This window comes from Paroedura picta, chromosome 6, assembly GCF_049243985.1.
Source record: "Paroedura picta isolate Pp20150507F chromosome 6, Ppicta_v3.0, whole genome shotgun sequence".
NCBI classification, from domain to species: domain Eukaryota; kingdom Metazoa; phylum Chordata; class Lepidosauria; order Squamata; family Gekkonidae; genus Paroedura; species Paroedura picta.
Window position 1 is genome coordinate 74,039,828 of NC_135374.1, and position 13,935 is coordinate 74,053,762.

General features: G+C 41.0%; 1 protein-coding gene across 1 annotated transcript in view; it reads right to left on the minus strand.

The window, feature by feature from the left end:
- PHEX (phosphate regulating endopeptidase X-linked) overlaps positions 1-13,935 on the minus strand; it is a 124,911-nt gene that overhangs the window by 30,005 nt on the left and 80,971 nt on the right. Inside the window, exon 14 of the mRNA XM_077343042.1 lies at positions 7,783-7,886. Coding sequence (XP_077199157.1) covers positions 7,783-7,886 — 104 coding nt within the window. The remainder of the gene's footprint in view (positions 1-7,782; positions 7,887-13,935) is intronic.

Here is a 13,935-nt window from a genome sequence, read left to right on the forward strand (position 1 = left end):
GTCATAAATTACTTGCTATTTATTTCCATGAAGGACAGAAGCAAAATTAAGCTGTTCTGCACCTTTTGGACCTGTGATCATTTTTTCCCTTTCTTAACAAAGATTTTTCATTTGAAAGACAGCATGAAGAATAACAGGACTGATTGTGTTGATCTGTTTTGATAGGTGTTCTTTGAATTCTCTTGAATTAAGAGCTTTCTATACAAGAAGTAGCGTTGCAATGTACAAGACAGTTGACGGAGTTACTTGGTTAAATTATTATGCACTGTATCTACACTACTGTATATAGCCTGTGTTATTTTTGCATCTGTTAATGTGTCATGTTAATACTTACACTTTGCCTTAGTTCTGATTTTTTATGTGGAATACATCTTATGCCACACTCTGTGAAACAGAAATAATCACAGATGTGATGTCTGTCTAACCCACTCACCCACCCCAGTGAGTGGCATAAGAGGCAGGGAGGTGGCCAGCAGCACAGATATGAAGACAGCAGAGTGAGCGGGACTTAGAGCTAGGCCTCGCCAGCCACCACCCCTCCAATCCCTCAGGTGGCCCCTGGAGTGGCAGCCACCAGCAAGGGCCAGATTTTCGCAGATTATGTGTTCCACTGCAAAATTATGTGTTAATCTGCAAAAATCTGGCATTTGCTGGCAGCCATTTGGGCAAATCTAAAAAAATTCCAAGAATCAGATTGTCAACAATTTTTTTAAGATTCCTTATGACTTCTGGACTTCTACAGTCCTAATGCTATTTCATTGTTTATTGGATGCCCCATCCTGTTGAGGGTTTTGATTCTCTCTGTATAATGGGAGTCCCAGTGAGAAAGGTAGAGTATAAATAACAGAAATATTTGTGTACTTCTAATAAGTGATGTGAAAGACCTCCACCTGAGACCCTGGAGATCCACTACCAGTCTGAATAGACAATACAGTTTGATGGAACAATATGGCAGCTTCATGCATTCCCCAGGCCCACAGAAGCTTATGGTGCAATAGGCCTGTCTATAGGGTTGAGTGATTAGGGTTGGGCACCTGAAAAAGAACAACAGTATTTTTTCTGATCTGGATTTAAGGAAGAGCATAAATACTAATATTCAACAATGTTTTGTTCCTCTAGCAACATTTCATAATTAAAGATGTTTTTTCCCCCCTGGAATTCCAGAATTATTCAGATTCCATTATTCCCTATGGAGGGATTTGGGGGGAGGGGTTAGAGTGGATTTTCTTCAACCAAATAATAAAATTGTAGACAAGCTGGTGCTGTCTTTCCTCCAGGTTTCAAGCAAATTGGACAAAGAAGTCCAATTCTGTGGAGCCTGGAACAAGATGTCTCCTGGCCAACCTACTTGCCAGGGCATAAACAGCCCTGCCCTCACCAAGGAGGGAGGGAAGGAGAAGGAGCCAGCCTCACTTGCAGTTCTGCTAAGCTCTGTGCTTGGCTTGCAACAACCAGGAACTGCTTTCCCTGGGCCATTGTCTGGAAAATCTGAAGAATCAAGGGTTAGCACTTATACCCCCAAAATAACTTACACCAATTATTCAGAAGCAGAGGCTCATGATGCCTAAAAATCCCAGATTTATGTAACCATTTTGGAAAATCATGGCAACCATCTCAAACAGTGATTTTGGGTATGTTTTCAGCTTGGGAATTCTAGAATGCACACACCTACCAGTGACTGCTTTTTAGGAATAACCAGGTGACTCCTTGAAGGCTAACAACATTGTATTCCAGCATCAGTTTTCTTGAGCTAGAACTCACATCTTCAAGGAGCATTCTCCTTCAGGTTCCTTAACTTCCTGTCTTCATTTTCCTTACTAAATGTCATGGGTTTTATAGCACATTAATGCATTTCTGACAGCAGCATTGCGTGGTTCAGAGGAAGAATGTGTGCATTTGTAATAATTAATCTTTCTTGCTAAGAACTTCCAAGTTGACTTCTCAGTGCACAGATTTTCAGTGTTTCTTCTCTGTGACAGATTTTTATCTGTGGGAAGGGCATGAGTTTGCAGGGTTATACTGAGCTGACCTGTTGTGAATGGAAGAACCAATATATTGTGGCATTTGATGTCTTATGTCCATACTAAATTTCAGTACAACATCATGTAGAATATTTCCAAAGCAGTTGTTTAGAGATAGAACAAGATGGGTAGCCATGTTAGTCTGACTAGCAGCAATAGAAAAGAGCAAGAGTCCAGTAGCACCTTAAAGACTAACAAAAATCGGAGGCAGGGTATGAGCTTTTGTGGCAGAATAATTTTTTACTAGTCTTTAAGGTGCTACTGGAACTTGCTCTTTTCTACATAGCACTTGTGTGAGTTAGTACAACGTGACTTTTTATTTCAATATTAAAGTTTTGTTGTACACTAGTGGTAGTAACTTTAGGTACAGAAGTCTTGCACAGTGTTCCATTATATCAGTTAAGAAGGGACAGGGGACATGCAATAACACTGCATAATGTTAGTTTTCCATCCCATTGATGGAAACTCAAATCAACATATACACTCATTGCAGGGGTTGAGCACATACCTATACTAGACTGCATTGAAGTGTATAAAAACCTTATATTGCTCAAAATTTCCCACCACATGAACATATATATCAAAGGAAATATTCAAAAGAATTTTAGGCTAAACATCCAGAAGAGGTTCCTGACAGTTAGAGAGGTTCCTCAGTGGAACAGGCTTCCTCAGGAGGTGGTGGGTTCTCCTCCTTTGGAAATTTTTAAGCAGAGGCTTGATAGCTAGTGGTGGTGACAGCATTCCTGTAGAACTATTCAAAATCTTAAAAGACCATCGTCTTTAAGTAAAAGTGCTACACTCAATGTGCCAGCAAATTTGGAAAACTCAACAATGGCCACAGGATTGGAAAAGGTCAGTTTACATTCCAATCCCAAAGAAGGACAATGCCAAAGAATGTTCAAATTACCGCACCATTGCACTCATTTCTCATGCTAGCAAAGTTATGCTCAAAATCCTACAAGCTAGGCTCCAGCAATATGTAGACCAAGAACTTCAAGAAGTACAGGCAGGATTTCGAAGAGGCAGAGGAACTAGAGATCAAATTGCCAGCATACGCTGGATCATGAAAGTTAGGCAGTTCCAGTACATCTACATCTGCTTCATTGACTATGCTAAAGCCTTTGATTGTATGGAGCACAACAAATTGTGGCAAGTTCTTGAAGAGATGGGAATACCAGAGCATCATATTTCTCTCTTGAGAAACTTATATGCAGGTCAAGAAGCAACAGTGGGAACTGAACATGGAATCACTGATTGGTTCAAAATTGAGAAAGGAGTTCGGCAAGGCTGTATACTGTCGCCTTGCCTATTTAACTTGTATGCAGAGCACATCATGAGAAAGGCGGGATTAGAGGAGTCACAAATTGGGATCAAGATTGCAGGGAGAAATATCAACAACCTCAGATATGCAGATGATAATGGCAGAAAGTGAAGAGGAACTAAAGAGCCTGTTGATGCGGGTGAAGGAGGAGAGTGCAAAAGTTGGCTTGAAACTCAACATCAAGAAAACAAAGATCATGGCATCCGGCCCTCTCAATTCCTGGCAAATAGATGGGGAAGAAATGGAGATAGTGACAGATTTTATTTTCCAGGGCTCCAAGATCACTACAGATGGGGACTGCAGCAAAGAAATTAAAAGACTCTTGCTCCTGGGGAGGAAAGCTATGGCAAATCTAGACAGCATCCTAAAAAGCAGAGACATCACCCTGCCAACAAAAGTGTGTTTAGTCAAAGCTATGGTATTTCCACTTGCAATGTATGGCTGCGAAAGTTGGACCATAAGGAAGGCCGAGCGTCAAATAATTGAGACTTTTGAACTCTGGTGCTGGAGAAGACTCTTGCGAGTCCCTTGGACCAGTGGTCCCCAACCTGCGGGCCGCGGCCCGGCGCCGGGCCGCAAAGGCCATGGCGCCGGGCCGCGGCTCCCCTTCCCCGCCCCTCCCCCCCGCAGTAAAAAACTTCCCAGGCCACACGCTTGCAGCCCGGGAAGCTACTTACTGCGGGAGGGCGGGGAGAGGGAATCAGGGCCGGGCCGCGCCCGCGCGGCCCCCGGGTGCGGCCCGATCCACGGGTGCGGCCCGCGGGCGCGGCCGGGCGCGGCTCGTGGGCGCGGCCCGATCCGCGGGTGCGGCCCGCGGGCGCGGCCCGATCCGCGGGTGCGGCCCGCGGGCGCGGTCGGGCGCGGCTCGCGGGCGCGGCCGGAAGCGTGGGCGTGGCCTGCGCGGTCCCTGCGGGCGCGGCCCAATGCCCTGCCGGTCCCCAGCCTAATAAAGGTTGGGGACCACTGCCTTGGACTGCAAGGCGAACAAACTGGTCAGTCCTAGAGGAGATCCTTACTGCTCCTTAGAAGGCCAGATCCTGAAGATGAAACTCAAATACTTTGGCCACCTCATGAGAAGGAAGGACTCCCTGGAGAAGAGCCTAATGCTGGGAGCGATCGAGGGCAAAAGAAGAAGGGGACGACAGAGAATGAGGTGGCTGGATAGAGTCACTGAAGCAGTAGGTGCAAACTTAAATGGACTCCGGGGAATGGTAGAGGACAGGAAACCCTGGAGGATCATTGTCCATGGGGTCGCAATGGGTCGGACACGACTTCGCACCTCACAACAACAACAACAACAACAACAGATAGCCATCTGACAGAAATGCTGATTTGATTAATTTAGGCAGATTGTGTGTTAGTGGGAAGGTAGTTGTGAGTTGCATTTTGCAGGGGGTTTAACTAGATGACCCTTGAGGTCCCTTCCAACTCTATGATTCTATGATTCTATAACTGGGATCCAAGAACTTCTTTTATGAGGGGAAGCCATCTAATTATATCGCTGAATCTTTTGCCACTATCTGATTTCAAAACAGGGTCAGATTCCCATTTTTCATGCTTGCTTTCTTATTTAATTAGGACTAGAAAACATCCTGGAATAATTTTGCATGGACAGATTTTTAAACCTAGACTACAGACAAATTATGTTAAATTTCTTGTTTGGCACAGCACAAGCAGCTAATATAAAGAGATTTATTTGTACAGCTCTAATTAGATGGATATATTTTCAGTATTTTACGGCAGGACTCTAAATCAGGCATTCAGAAAAGTTTTTGAAGGAAAATCCTCTGGCAATAAATTCAAAATTAAGGACAGCAGAACATATTCAACAAACAACTAAGTTTTCCTTTTGTTCTTGCCTATGTTAAGTTTGTAAGATTTATTTGTTTCTTTTCAATATTGGCTCTGCTATACACAAGACACTTATTGTGCCAGGAACTGTAAAACTTGTTGCTGGGAAGCCTACCTCACTGAGTTTACAGATTTACTGTATGAGACCTACAAGACTCCTATCACCTATCCTGGGTACAAATGTTGAGACATATTCTTCTCATTTGTGTAAGGGCATGAGTCTTTGGCATTCGGGGTGGAATGGCAGCGGCTAAAATCACCAATTATGTACACCGCAGGGGGCAACTGTTCGTAGAGTCAATATATGCTGCCGAAAAAGCCACGTTAGCGAGATGCAGAAGAAAGTGGAGCTTCCCGGGACCAGGGCGCAACCAGAAGCGGCTCCGGAATAGCCGCGTGCATCATTGGATACTCTGGGTTTTGCTGCCGTTGCATTCCATCCCATGCGTAAGCGGTTTGCTTCACTTCTTCCTTCTCCACGTTCTCCATGCCGCCGTTTCAGCGGTCGTGCATAATAGGCCTTTGGGAGTTGCTGCTCACTTCTTTAGATTCTGCTACAAATTGTATTAGTCTTTAAGTGCTACTGAATTCTTGCTTCCGGCAGAATAACATAGCTACCCATCTTGAATTACCTCATAGTTTCCTGTGCGTCTTGCTTTCATGTTGGACAAATAGATAAGTAGTAATGAACACTTTCCTGTGTTCATACTCAAGAATAGTTCCAACAGTTCTAACAAATCAACAAGAATCAGTCATATCACAGTAACTATAAAAGGAAGTACTTCTTCCTTTGTTTAATGTTGAAAGTGAACTGACAATTCTAATTTTAAAAGAAACAAGGTCCCCATATGTAAGACTTTCAGCAGTTGTCACAAAGTTGTTAAGCCTGGACATTTTGCTCATGTTTCATTAACAGCCACTTCTAAAAGAGCCAGTGACTTTCCCGTATGATTCACAATGTCTTTGCTAAGGGTTCAAAGCCAGCCTCTCCAGGTGGAATAAATTATGCCATCTTAATTTGCCAAAGCAGAGAATACACTCATGTGCAATGTTTGCTACATTCCCAGTGCCTGCTGATCTACAATTATCAGACTCATAAATATGAAGATAGACTGGGGGCAGGTGGCATTAAGTGGTTCTTGAAGGAGAGAAAAATGAGATAAGCTGAATTGCATTCTACTTCCTCATGCTGGATAAGGGAATAATTCCCTTCATTTTAAAGTATTCCAGTGATGGGAGATGATTCATAGGGGACAGCCCTAAAGTTGTATATTTCAGGGATTACCTACCAATTAATTTCACCTTAGGTGACATCTTCCATCATGCTAAGTACCCCTAAAGGGTATATTAGTGCACCTAATAGCCACTTCCACAAGAATGAAAGATCAAGAGTGTTTATCTTTTTCACAAAGAAAGAAATGAGGATATTTTTTACTGCTCTAAAAATTGGTGGTAAGCTGAAGATAATGTGTCTTGCTGATCCACAATACAAAAGAATCTCAAAGCGATTCCTTCAGGGCTATATCTAAGAGTTTCTGCATACACATGCATAACAATTACTACCATTGCTAACATTCCTGAATACAGTAGCAAGTTGGAGAAGCAAAGGCCAAATTCAGAATTTTTTTATGCAGCAGAGGGCTTTTTTGCTTGCTGCTTCTGGATGCCTCCCCTTTCCTATGCAAACATTAGCCAGTTCCTATCACCTACCGGCAGAAGATGCTTCAACTCATCCAGTATTCATTATTCGTCAATACACTAATGGTGCTCTATGTGCATTGCATCTCAGAGGTGATCTCCCAGACACTGACCTTTTAATCTCAGTAAGATCTATCTCACTGTATTGTAGGCAAGATATAGAATCCTTTTTGATAGAAGGCCATTCAGAAAATTTCATCCCAGTGCCACAGAGGTTGGACTTCTTAGATGACTACATATGAAATGCTATAGTATTTAAAACATGGATGATAATTCACTGAATAAGAAGCTATAACGCAGGAATCAACATTAAATAATCAATGTTCACCTTATTTTACAGCACAAGCTTAATGATGGAAGGCTTAAGACTAGCCAGAACCTTGCCTCACCTCAGAAATGTTCCATTTGAGTCAACTATACATTGCTCATTCACAAGACCTAACTCCTCTCAGGTCAAACCACATAATGTTGGGGACTGGCCTGGTTCCCATTTGAAAGCATCAGATGGTCTTTTTAAGAGGACTGTCTCTGAACAGGATAGGCCAAGCTAGATCAGCCAGGTTTTTGATGGAGAAGACTAGCATCCTCCTCATTTTCTTAAAATAAAAGTTTATTTCTTTAACCCACAACACTGCTATGCACCGCAGATACTTTCTTTTGCAAAAAAGAATTAAAATTATTCTGTACCTTTCCAAATTGCTACAATTGTTTCTATGAAAACTCCAATTAAAGTCACCTTTAGGTCCCTTCGATTTCAAGGGGAGAAATTTCAGCACATGCTTAACTGAAGTCAATGGGGCTTAAAAGTGTTTGTGGTGATGCTTGCTGAATGCTAACTGTGAGTTGAAGTGCCAGGATGAGCCTTCTCAAATATTGTTCTTGCCTACTCACTCTGTTTTTGGAACTTCTTTTCTCAGCCAGTAGAAATCAGATTGTGCTGCATGCTTGTACGCCTGAAGTACGTTGCCAAAATAGTCTGCTTCTGAAAACTTCATCTGGGAACAGAATTTAAGACTTTTGAACTTAAAAGTGTAAAACAATACAAAGTGATGAGCTAACAAAAACAATGAGGTTAGGCAAATAAATTTCATCTGCAAAAGGATTAGAACATTAACTAGCCAACCAGCAGACCACCTCAGAGTTGCAACATCATTGCAAAGAGCAGTGGGTGAATGTCCCTTGGCGGGGCATCCCAGAGCTGGAGTACTGCGACTGAGAAGGCCTTTCTTCTAGCGGCCGCCCTTCACATCTCAGACATTGGGACACCCAAAGAAGGGCTCTGAAGAGAATATCAAGACCTAGGTAGGCTTGAAGAAATATAATTATTCCCAGAAAAACTGTTTTCTCTCCTAAAATAATTATTCTGGTCCAGTTTGAAACCACTTTATTGAGGGTGGTGGCCCACAAAATGTATGTATGTGCTGGAATCAGTAACATTTTTGTCTCATTAATCCACCATGTCTGGCCTGCTAGAAATCTTTAAAAATAATTATTTTAAACAACCTTGTTGTATGTCGGTACCTAAAACATGGCATACTTTTCAGCCACTGTTCATGACCCAATTCATGCCAGGTAATAAATAAAAACCAGGAATGCAAAAACCAGGACTGCTGTAGTCTAATTCCAGCCTAGGGCATGCATACACAAAGAGTTAATTCCAACAACTGACACTAAGCATTGAAACATGAGAAGTTTACAAGCTATCCTCAAAATAATAAATAAATCTTCCCCTGGAATTTTAATACTCAAAGCAGCGACATGTTTATTTATTTATTTTCAAATTATACCCCTCAAGTGCCAATAAATATTTTATTGCATTGCGGAGACAGTTACAAAACTTGCCTGCTGACAGCATAAATGGTTCAGAGAACTAGTAATTGGATCTAGGTCACTGGTTCAAACTCAGAGCTTGTTAGCAGGAACTGTAAATCATTAATATCTCATTGTAGCTAGTGACTTGTCTGGAAATAATACTGAGCTGCTGATTCTTTTCAGAATGCCAAAGCTCCCTTGCCATGTTCCTCACCTATGCTCAGCTCAATTATAAATTTTTATTTTGGCATAGGGGACAAAAACTGCTACTCTTTTTAACAATTTTTGAGACCTAAGGATCCAGATGAACTTGTTAGCATCCTGAAGAAAAAAAATAACCTTGTAGTAATTGAATAGCAAATAATATACTGTATTAAAAGCTTAGACCACAATATATCTGCTAATCTTTAAGGTGCTATCAGTCTCTCTTTATGTAAATCAACACTATAGCACAAAAGATAACACCAGATTTTAAGCCTCATTAATAACTCCTATCTCTTGCTATATTCTCCACTTGCTGAAATGTTGGAACTATTTTCAAAGGCAAACCTATGCAGAGCACAGTTTATAGTAATGTTAGCAAGCATATGTAACTGAGGCCCATCTGCAAATTCCAAGCTGCAGCTTGTAAACCAGACCTATTTATTTGTTTAAAATATTTGTATCCTGCCCACCTAGATAGGGCCCTCAGGACAGGGAACATTAAAATTAACTTTAATGTAAAACAGCATACATGCAAAACAAATTGATAGAGAAAATGGCAAACAAAACAAAAAGGTCTTCATCCACATAGAAGTGGGAAATCTGGAAAAAAGTTCCCTTGGCTCCACTATCTGTTTCTCAAACCTTAGTGGGAAATCCTGAGGTGCCTCTAGACTGCAAACTTGTTCCTTCAGGGAAAATGTAACCTTGTACAAAATGGTCTATAACTATATGTTCCATCTTGTGTGGATTAAGCATCAATTATTCTACTCACATCTAGCCCTTCACTATCTGCAGATACCAACTGAGGGTCTCCCTGGATGCAAAGACAGATTTGTGCTTCATTAGCATACAAATGTCTTTATATTCCACACCTCTGAATAACATCTCCCAGAGTTTTTGTGTTGCAGCTAAATGGGTCTTGTAGGCATGCTGTTCCACTACAGGAGATGTGGAATTAATTTATTCTACTGTCCAGGTTTCAAACTGATAGACCTCTGGTTCAGAGCTGGATTTATGATTGTCTAGTAACCCATAGCTCAGTCTACTTCTGTCTCTTAGGAAACTCTTCTTTTAAAAGAACAATCCTTCTCACTACAAATCTCCATGGAATCCTAAAGTTTGTTTTTATTAAAATAATTCAGATCTAGGCTGATGTATCCTTACCTTATCTTTGTGTCTTGGTAAGCCAAACAGGGCTTTATACAGGTGCAGACAGACTACCATAGCACCAAGTTCATAAAAATACAATTTAGCTTTTAATTCTATATGTAGCCATTAGTTACAAAAAGGAAAAGCATAAGGCTGTACAAAAATAATCTTGACTACCGAGCCAAGGGAATTTATCTCATCCTATGTCTAAAATGTTTGCTCCTTTGAAGGTATATTATGTTCAGGTTCTCATGATCTTTCTCTCAGCTGGCCATTTTGATAAACATTTTCCTCTATGACCAACTCAAAATCACAAAATCATAAAAATAGAAAGGGCCATATAGGCCATCTAGTCCAGCCCCCTGCTCAATGCAGGATCAGCCTAAAGCATCCTTGATAAGTATCAGTCCAGCTGAAGCTTAAAGAAAGACTGCCAGTGAAGGGGAGCTCACTGCCTCCTTAGGCAGCTGATTCCACTGCTGAACTACTCTGTGAAAAAAAATCCCCTGATATCTAGCCGGTTACATTCTATATGTAGGTTAAACCCAGTACTGTGGGTCATATAGTCTGCTGCCAACAACAACTTCTCGCTAACTTCCTCTAAGTTACAACCTTTCAAATACAGACAGCAATCATGCCCCCTTTCAACCACCTCTTCTCCAGGCTGAACATTCCTAAGTCCTTCAGCCTTTCCTCAAAGGGCTTGGTCTTCAGGCTCTGGATCATCACTCTCCTCTGCACCTTCTCAATTTAGTTCATGTCCTTTTTGAAGTGAGGCCTCCAGAACTGTACATAGCACTCCAGGTGGGGTCTGACTAATGCAGTATTCAGTGGGCTATGACATCTTGTGATTTTGATGTCATGCCTCTGTTGATGCAGCCCAAGATTGCATTAGCCTTCTTTATTACCTCATCATCCATCACTCCAAAAGAATTCCCCAGTCTCTCTACACAAAATACAGACAATCTTCTTTGTAACCCATCAAGCCCCTCCCCATCCTACCAAATGAAAAAGTACCAATCAGCTCCCAGAAAATTTCCCATAATGTTAATGATTTACAGTACAGGAAAGGCTGTAGGAAATGGTTCTTCTAATTATCTCTATCAACATATGAAACAACTTAATGCTATCATGGCAGGCTGAAAGCTAGAGAGAAAAACCTGATCTGCAATTTTCTGAGTATCCACAAAAAAGCAAATTCAGCTTTGTAAATTGTAAATTGTAGTACTGACATGGTAAAAGGTCATTTCACTATGCATGTAAAAATTAAAAAGCATGAGAGACAAGAAGGAATTCCCATTCTGAAAGCCAAGAAGTATGCATACACACAAAACCTTGTATCCAGAATTAACCGTTGGTCGTAAAGGCTCCCCTGGATCAAACTTCGTCCTAGTGCTTCAGCCCAACACAACAACCCACCTGAATCTGGATTCTTTTGAATGTATTTCAAGAAAATTGTCACAAACATCAGTTAAAAATATGCCTAATTCGACAGTACACAGAATCTAGAGATAATAGTTATTGGCAACATAGATGTACCTCCAACTAGTTTCCTCTTAAAGGTAAAGGTAAAGGTATCCCCTGTGCAAGCACCGAGTCATGTCTGACCCTTGGGGTGACTCCCTCCAGCGTTTTCTTGGCAGACTCAATACGGGGTGGTTTGCTAGTGCCTTCCCCAGTCATTACCGTTTACCCCCCAGCAAGCTGGGTACTCATTTTACCGACCTCGGAAGGATGGAAGGCTGAGTCAACCTTGAGCCGGCTGCTGGGATTGAACTCCCAGCCTCATGGGCAAAGCTTTCAGACGGCTGCCTTACCACTCCGTGCCACAAGAGGCTCTAGTTTCCTCTTACATTTCTGTTATTTATGCACATGTACATATTAATCCTCACATCAGAGCCAGAATACCCCATTAAACAAAAACACCATTAAAATAAAATGGAATATGATGTACAACAAGCCTTCAAGCTGTACAGTTCAGCCAACAAATATTATTGATCTTATTTGATATAGAGATGTTCCTTTTTTTAGTAAAGATATTGAATATAATTTATGATTTTTGCTTTTGTTAATAAGATCTTCAAAGGTATGTAATTTGGCCATTTCCAATTGCAGGCTTACTTGTCAAAAAAGATTTGCTGTTGCAGTTTTCTTGACAGGTTCTAAATATCCATAACTGAATTTTCACACCACAATGGTTTGATAGGATGTGGGCATAAAGAAACAAAGTGATGTTTTTATTTCACAGGCTGGTTTAACTACAGAATTTTGGCCTCAGGAACATCATCTTATGGTACCTTTGGGACTGCTTCCCCCCCCCCCCCGCCATGCTCAGGGAAATTATGGGACAATTACTATTCACTTGCTTCTTACATTTTTATCCCACCTGCCTCATCTTCAGGCCCCAAGGCAGCATATAAAATCCCCTCCCCCGCATTCTGCCTCATAACAACTTTGAGAGGTAGGTTAGCCTGAGAGAGTATGACTAGCCTAAGATCACTCAGTGACTTTTATGGCAAGAAGTGGTTTGACCCCAGGAGTATCCAGGATTCAGCAGAACTAAAGAATGAGTAGAACTTTCAAAATGAGTGCAGTTGTTACTGGGTTGATTCTGACTAGTTTTTTCTAAGGATGAAAAAGTAAGGAGTTCCCAGTAACAACCAAATGGATATACTGGAGATCATGTGACCTGCAGGGATAAAAGCAATACAGGGTAGGGCTATAGTAAGGAGAAGTAACAAACATGAAAAATCTGGCTAGATTCAGCATATTAATTTGTTACAGTTACACCCAAAGTCACAGCTTACAATTGTTCCAGTGACACATTGTCAGTGACCATTGTTACACCTTAGAGATATCACATTTGTAAAAAAAAAAATAGCCTTAGACACAGTTAAGACTTTACTTTTATGGATTAAATAAAGCGTTGAGTACTTACTTATCTTCTGTTTCAATTTTTTAAAACTTCATTCTCCTGAGACGTGATGCTTAACGAAGACTCATGTAAATAATGTAGGAGATTAAGCAGAACTCAAGAAAATGTGCAAAGCAAGGGAAAATGTTATAGCTGAAAGCAAAGCATACGTTTTTAGAAGAGAAATGTAGCACTTAGGAAGTTAATATCCCTTTACTTCCACAGGGAATTAGATATGCTAGTGTTAGCCATTACACCTTGGACAATACATCCCAAAATCATGGGTCCTTTGCTAGCAAATTACAAATCTAAATCAAACTTGAACCAAACATCATTGCAGTTTTAATGTTTTTTCTCTCTCAAGGATATAGCATAAACACATTAATTTCAATACATTCTGTTGTTCACCTTTGGTTATCTGGAAAGATGATACTAAGTAATGATCAGGGATGACTATAAATCATAGTTTGAATATGCATGGGGCCAAACTCAACTTTGACCCAAGAATGGCTGGATACTGTAAATGGGATAAATGATACACATTAAGCAGTGTGCATATTGTACTGTATTGTGCATAATTTATTCAGCATTTAACCATGGAGTGGGCATGAGAACAAGAAAGTATGAAGGACACTGAAACTGAAAATCCAACTCAGCCCCACCCTTTCAGCCTGAAAGAGCTCAATTAGTCTTAACTGCATAATTTTGAGCCTGTTTTTTGCAGACAGAAGTGCTAATTTTTAGATAATGTCAAGAGGCTAAATTCTTCTCCCAAAGCCACATCCTGTGCTTGTGAAGAACAACTATGGAAACTGTGAAAAAGCACAAGCCCTAGTGGCACCACTGAGTTACACAAACCGACTTAGACTTTCCTCTTGTATTGTGCTCCATTTGTACTTGTAAAGCCTTGCAGTGAAAAGCGCATGCATCGGGGGAATGGAGAGAAAGATGTGCGCAATAGGAAA